The sequence below is a fragment of the Nuphar pumila genome, chromosome 4, assembly GCF_984573655.1.
Source record: "Nuphar pumila chromosome 4, dmNupPumi1.hap1.1, whole genome shotgun sequence".
Classification (NCBI taxonomy): domain Eukaryota; kingdom Viridiplantae; phylum Streptophyta; class Magnoliopsida; order Nymphaeales; family Nymphaeaceae; genus Nuphar; species Nuphar pumila.
In genome coordinates this window covers 47,455,492-47,463,416 of record NC_143252.1, presented here as the reverse complement: position 1 = coordinate 47,463,416, position 7,925 = coordinate 47,455,492, and the positions used below count along the sequence as shown (strand labels likewise).

The following is a 7,925-nucleotide window of genomic DNA, read 5'->3' as shown; positions in this document are numbered from 1 at the left end:
TGGGCCTTTAATAACAAACAGAGTGGAGGCTATTTTTGGTTCAGTGTAAAATGCGAGGCATTCCATGGTTTTTATAGGCACATAGATAGGTCGATTCTCCATGCCTTATTGATATGGGTTTACTCTCAAAACTCAATTGAAGTGAATGAAAATAAACAAATATAGTTGTTTTTTAATTTCATTTCTTAAGGGAAAAACAAAAAAGGTATAAGAGCACCATCAAACCTGAAATCTGGTAACATTTATGGCCTTAAAAGAACATAAAAATTTACACTTTTTTTTTTTTGCTAAAAAAATGTGAATAACAAAATTGTTAGGTTTTACCATTTGGGGGGGACTCCGCTTGTTTGGTAGGACCTATTAGTGCATGTCACCATGTGTTGGGACGTTGCAAGTTCAAAACCCAATGGTATGTGGAGCAACTGGTGGGGGTCGATTCTTTCCTGCACTTCCTCCTCCTGCTTCTCCATTTCTCTTTCCTTTTGTTCCTCCTCCTCCTTCTCCTTTCGTTGCCTTTCCTTCTTTTCCTCATCCTCCTTCTCCTGCCTTTGCATTTTCTTACCTTCCTCAAACTCCTTCTCCCTCCTTCGCCTTTCCTTTTCTTCCTCATCCTAAGGCTTATTCTGTTCCTTCTCTTCCTCCTCCTTATTCATTTGCCTTCGCCTCTGTTCCGCGTCCTTCAGTAACTTTTTCTTGTTTCGCCTTGCTTTATGCTCCAAGGCCCCCTTATCCAATTCTGTCCTAGCCTCCATCATTACCTTGTTAAAATACCTTTCCCTCTCCTCCTAATTCTTTTTTTGCCTTTCCCTAAGTTCTGCCTTCTTCCTCTGTCTTCTCTTCTCATTCTCCTCCTTATTTCTTTGCTTTGCCTTCTCTTCGTCATCCTTCTTCTGCATCTTTCGTTCTTTAGCATTCTTCCTTTGGTCTGCAGCCTCGATATCTGAGGGATAATCCTCCGCATAATACAATTCCAAGGCTTTCTCTCTGTCTTCATTGTTCTCAATCTTAAGTATATTTTGGTACCTCTCAAGAACCTTAGATAGATGAGACTGGCGGATCACTTCTCTAATACACAAACCATAGAACGACGGGGCATCTCTTCTCTGATGAGCCGCAGACATTGCTAACCTGCACAACACATTAAACGATCATCACGATTAAAAAGCGATTCATATTTGGGTTCATAAGTACACATCGTTGTAAGATTTATCCAACTTACAAATCCTTGTATAAGAAACAACCTTCAGATTGAATAACGAAACCTTACACGAAACTCACCGAAACGATAGGATTTTGGATATTCCAACTGTAGAGTAAGCACCAGTAACAACTAATACGCAACAGAAGGTGGCAACGATGTTGCGACTGCGCGTAGGACGGAAACGGATGCTCTAGAACAAAGGAAAGGATGCTCCGTTGTACACAAATGAAAGCAAAGTATGGTCCGGTAGAGTTTTCTGCTTAGGGCGAGAATGGATTGTTTTGAACAATTTAAATCCTACAACATACAGCTTGCTGCATACGCAAACTTTGTGAAACATTTTGGCGCGATAACGATGGAGGGCAGTTTTGTCCTTTTCACGAACCGCCGATTCAGTTTTCTAGATAGAGGGCATTTATGTCCGTTCGAGGAAGATGAAGAGAATGGCGGCAAAGGGTACTTAAGTCTTTACGATGGCACCAAATTACGATGCAATATGATGCAGACACACATGGGGATACATGTCGGTCTGCATCTTATACTGCTGGACGCTCATCGTGTGGGGTTCACGTGTGCCCGTGATCCCATGCAAACGAGGGACATCTGGATGGGCAGGACACTGTATTCATAACGATGCAAAGGGACATGTTTTGTTGTTCCACCTACACCCCCCTCTCTCTCTTAAGAACAGGATGGACAAGACAGTATGGACACTTTTTGAAAAAAACAATTTTGTGCCGTCGTCCGCACATTCTAGCGGTCCACAGATAGGATAGGAGAGAACACCATGTCCTTGTCCTCCCCTGTCCGTGAATCAAACACAAAGTTATGCTTGCACCCATCTCAAGTATCTATATGAGAAAATCTGTGACTATACCAGAAAGACAGTCAACGGATCAAATAACCGTGATTCATTTTGAGGCAATTGGGTATCAATTTTCTCAACTATCGACCACTTTCTCAGCTTTCACTACAGTCACCTGAGAAAGTGGTTGGGCTGAGCTTTTTCTCTCAAAAACCTAATAAAGTTGTGCTTTTCAGGTTCTTGCACATGTACCCTTAGTTTTAAAATTTACTTTCATACAAAATTTGCAAACACATTAACGAAAATCAAAGCACAAGAATTGAATGTATAACAATTGAAGTATGAAATTCACAATTGGCTAGGATCTAGTCTTGGTAAAGCAACTTAAAGTTTTGCTTATTTAGTAAGAGCAGCTAGTGCATGTCACCTTGTGTTGGGAAGTTGCAAGTTCAAATCCCAATGATATCATTGTGCTACTGGTAGGGGTCAGCCTAACCACAGCTTGCCTTGAAAAAAAACATGCAATATATATATATATATATATATATATATATATATATATATATATATATATATATATATATATATGACATGAAAACAAGTATAAAAATTATGCAAGCTTGTTATAAGAAATTTTCTAATATAAAAAAAATGTAGAAAGTGGGGAAAGCAAGTGCGAAGTGACAAGACGAGAGAATGAGGAATCAATTAGAAAACAAAGGGGACACAATCTTCCTACCAAGGGTTTGTTAGAATACATTCGATCCAGATCTATAATAAAGAGAAGCCTAAAAGATCAGTCTTCCAAAAAAGACTGAACTCTCAAGAAGTTCAAGAAGTCAAGTCCTGTTAAGAGAGTGGATCGGATCATGCCAACCCCCCACCCCCAGTGGGACTAATGTAAATCAAAAGAGGTTTGCTAAGTTCTACTCCTCTAAAACGTGAGTCTTTGTTGAAGTGTAATGGTGAGAGCCATTGCAAGTGGCAACTGTTGTACACCAATATAAATAATCAATAGATAACGCCCATCACTGGTGTGAGAGTTGTGTTGAGGCTTGCTTTGGACGTAGGATCATACACATCCAAACTAGGTAAAATCGTGTCATTGTGAGCTGTTGGTTTGTGTGATTCGTGTGCTTGTTTAGGGCTAACCAGTTTCCCAGAATGTAGGTTTCACAAAGCTTTCCTTTTTTTTCAAGAAAACGAAGAGAGCAAGAAGCTTCTGGTGACTATGGTCCATGCATATCTGTATTGAGGTAAGTCATGGCGATTGAATTTGAGCAAAGAATCCACTGCTTAGAATATGACCTCATGTGCTGTCTTTCTAAAACACATCTTCTCATTAATTTGTTAGTTAGTAGGTCTTGGTCAGACAAAGGTGACGGACAAAATGAGTTGTTCAGAGCACAATTGCCCAAAGTGAGACGTTGTGCAATAACGCCCGCATGATTTGCAAGGTAAGAACGTGAAGATTCCAGTCATGGCAACGTCCATTCTTATCAGAAGGGGTAAAATGATATGCCAAAACACGCTTTACTCGTGTTATGGCATCTCCGCCATTCATCCTGGCGATCAACAACAGACGTGCAGTGAACAATGTTGATGAATGTCATGGGATAGTGGCGATGTTGAAACACAAAGAAAACATATTTTGGCATTCATGCTGATACATGCTCCATATGTATACGTATGGATGGAGTTGGCCTGACAAATCACAACCCATTGTGTTGTAAGTTGTAACATCCTAATCATCCATTGGAGTTGCGATGACAAAATGCAGATTTATAAGCTTTGGTTATCTATATCCTTTAACATCCCTGATCTTTTTTCTTTTCATCAAAGAGAAACAAAAGCATGTAAAGGTCCTTATCAATATTCCAACAATTTACTTATAAAGCTGCCTACTCGTTTAAGGAACTAACTAAAGAATCAATGGATTTTTCTGTCTCCAGTCTCAATCTCAATGGACGCCTCCACTTTTGACATAAATTCCAACATTGGATGTGTCCAAATGGAGAAATATGGGCCTCCAATGAAATATGCCTAGGGCTTCAACTTCTCTTGAGCCGCCCCTGATTTGAAATGGGATGGGTTCCATCGTGCATTCAATCCTAGCCATCCAGATTGGATGGCTAGGATTGAATGTAAGATGGAACCCATCCTATTTCAAATGATGGGATCCGTGTTATAAAAGTAGCGATTCTCTAAAGTTGTTTATTATTTAGGCATTGAAAGAGAAAATCACAAATAAATAAAAAAAAAAAAAATCCACCAAATTAGGATCCATCAAGACCAAATGAGACGTTAGATGGGATTGAGATCAAGCTGGAATCCAAGGTTGAGGAGGTGTCTAATAGGAGAGAAGTTGGGTACACCTCTTTAATCTTATCGTTGCAAATTGTTTTAATCAAAACTGACCCGTTGATAGATTCAGCGTGGTTGATATGACAAGATCGCACTTTTATAAAAAAAAAAAAAATGATTTCTTAAATTATGATTTTTTGTATATTTCAGGTGTTGATTTTTTGAATTGCTAAAAATTTCCGCTTAGGACAACTCATACGCTGATATGTAAACGTACATCACAGGAATGAGAGGGTCCGAGCACCTAACGCTGGGTGATCGTGTCTTCAATCCTAAGTTTTACCTTATAAGGAAGCAGCAGGCCCATTAAATGACCCAGTTCCCTAGTGAACTACGGCTGTTAACGGGTCAGGTTTGGCTCGGACCAAGGTGAAATTAGACTCAAACCTGATTTGAGATTATGGTATCGGGTTTGGATCAGAGTCTAATCAGAGCCACCATAAAAGAAACTATACCCAGATCCTATAAGAATTACATGAACAACCATACCCGGTAAAATAATACTTTTTATCATTTTTACATTGAAAAATTATGTATATTAATTGAAACTGGGGTTAGGCCCAGATCCCTTATGAAATTTCACAAACCATACCCTACTCCATATATTAATCGGACCCTTCAGGTCCAACCCAGATGCTAGCTAGGGCGAGTCATCAGGCTAGGTAGGGTCAAAACCAGCGTTGCATACAGATCGGATACAAGGTTGATCTTGCCTGATCGAATCCAAGATTTGTACAATCGATCCATATCTGAATTTGAATTGGGATAAGATTCAACGGGGTCAGATTGAATCCAGATCTGAAATACATATCATGATACTGGATCTGAATAAGAAAAGGATCCCATGTCGACATCCATATCCAATCTGTATTACCCTTTTGGATCTTACTTCAGCTGTCCGTATCTCCGAATAAGATGCTGGACTTGAAATTATGGCATGACCCAACTGGATCCGGTTGCACCCCTAGCCAAAAACCCTCTGTTCAAGCCTCTAGCCCAACTCAAATATTAAAAATTCATATTTTTAAATTAGCTATCCGTATCTCCAAATAAGCTGCTGGACTTGAAACTATGGCATGACCCAACTGGATCCGGTTGCACCCCTAGCCAAAAACCCTCTGTTCAAGCCTCTAGCCCAACTCAAATATTAAAAATTCATATTTTTAAATTAGCTATCCGTATCTCCAAATAAGCTGCTGGACTTGAAACTATGGCATGACCCAACTGGATCCGGTTGCACCCCCTAGCCAAAAACCCTCTGTTCAAGCCTCTAGCCCAACTCAAATATTAAAATTCATATCTAAATTTCTTTAAACCTTCTCAAACCTATTCAATAAACATTTTTATTGGATTTTTGATATTTTTTTTTTTAAATCCGACCATACTGATGTAATCTATATACTTGTTTTTATAGGAAACAGATCTTGGAGCATTAGATTCTGATGCATGAATAGCTTTTTTTAAGTTTCAAAAATCAACGGCCTATAATTTTTAGAAATTTTTTAGGCTCCAAATATCATTTTTTTCTACCCAAAATTCATGATTAAGTATCTAATAAATCAATCACGTTGAATGTTCAAAATTTTGCAAAAGATATCAAAAATTTTCATTGGGTAGGTTTGAAGCCGTCTTCAATAAAAGACAATCATGCTGGTCAAAATTTTGAAAGAAATACCAATTTTTTTTCATTGGGTAGGTTTCAAGTAGTTTTCATTGAAAAACAGTCATCTATCTAGTTTCATCTCTCAAAAAGAGAGACAAAACTTTCTCGCTTTCGATGTAACATCAAACTTGAAAGGTGGCAGATTTGATGACGCAATTTTCGTTTTTCCCTTTGTGCTCTGGTTCTAAAGAGTGAAAAGAGTAAGTGCAATATAATTGCACAAATATTTGTGCATTAAGCACCTGATCACCCTCCATCTTAAGGACAAGGCTGTCAGTTGTGGGGCCCAAGGCTTGTTGGATGGCGATCAGGTGCTTAATACACAAATTTTGTGCCATGTGATTGCACCCGATCCAGACTCTTGCCGCAAGAAAAAGAAGAAGAGATATAAACTTTAAAATATTTTTTAAATAATAAAAACCTGACTCAGGCCTGAACCAGACACCTCTATATAAAGACACATGAACAAGTGAAAGAAATATCCAAGAGGTGGTCTGAAATCAAATGGCTGTTTACAGTGATCTGATTTTTTGGCTTTTAATTTTCTTAGCATGGGCGTATGGCTTTCTCCTCATTTTCAAAAAATCTAGGAAGCTCCCACAGGCCCGGTAGGCCTTCCAATAGTTGGTTCTCTCTTAGAGCTTGGTAACAAGCCCCATGAGTCACTTGCTAGGCTCTCAAAGCTATACGGACCACTCATGACTCTTCGACTTGGGTTCAAAACAACTGTGGTGGTCTCCTCCGCAGAAATGGCCAAAGAGGTGCTGCAAAAGCATGACCAGTCCTTCGCGGGCCGAGTCATCGCGGACGTAGCCAACATTTCAGACTACCCCAATTCCTCAATGTCGTTTAATCAGATTGGTCCGACATGGAGAGAGATGAGAAGGATCTGCAAGACTGAATTATTCACGCAAAAGAAACTGGACACACTGAGCAACCTTCGAGAGCAGAAGGTGCGAGCCCTCCTCACTCATGTCCATGCAGCATGGGCCAACGGGCGCACGGTTAATATCGGAGAGTGTGTCTTCAGTACCAACCTCAATTTGGTGTCCAACACCATCTTTTCGGAGGACGTGGTGGAACTGGAGTCGGAGTCGGCAGGGGATTTCAAGAGCATGGTTTGGGGGTTGTTGGAAGGTATTGCTAAGCCTAACCTCGCCGACTACTTCCCCTTGGTGAGGTTGATCGATCCTCAGGGCCTACGACCCCCTTTGCGACTCTTTTGAAGCAACTGTATGCAGTCTTCGATGAGTTGATCAACAGGCGTTTGGGGTTGTACGCTGCAACAGAGGGGTACAAGAAGAGCAACGACTTCTTGGATGTCCTTCTTGAGCTTTCTGGAGATCCAGGCTCAATCTTCACCAAGGAAAACATCAAACCAATGTTGACAGTAAGTTTCTTTTACCCTCTTAGCTTATCCACTGATCGGGCCCGAGTACTTGCTGAAAATCATATAGCAATTTTTTGTCTTTTGTGTTATACACGGATAATTACTGCACAGGTTAGCGATTTTTTGTGTTTTGGGTACGAGCAGGAATCCAGAGAGCGGCATACAGTCAATCACATGATAGCATTTCATGTGGGCTGGCTGCACTGAGCCTCATGCAATGCTGATTGGCCAGTGTCACGTAGCCATGACACTTAGCCACTCCTTTGATCTCAACTCGTAAAGTACCCAGCCCCGTCACCTAACCACGCCTCCAACTTCTGCCTTAGCAACCCATCTCAACTGTTGCATATACATATACTTACTCGATGTATGGGTCGATCGCTGAGCAATTAAAAAGAATATAGATGTGTGCTGCATCTTGCTCTCGATCTGTCAATAGCCTTGATCGGCAACTACCAAATGCATGCTCAAGTGGTTGAAATATCGACAGCTTGTCAGCTAC

General features: G+C 40.3%; 1 protein-coding gene across 1 annotated transcript; it reads left to right on the top strand.

Annotated features, from left to right (window-relative positions):
* Positions 1-6,782: 6,782 nt before the first annotated feature.
* LOC149840168 (ferruginol synthase-like) lies at positions 6,783-7,259 on the top strand. The gene has a single exon (XM_090005012.1). It carries the CDS (start codon positions 6,783-6,785, stop codon positions 7,257-7,259), a length of 477 nt encoding a protein of 158 aa, XP_089861138.1.
* The last annotated feature ends 666 nt before the right edge of the window (positions 7,260-7,925 follow it).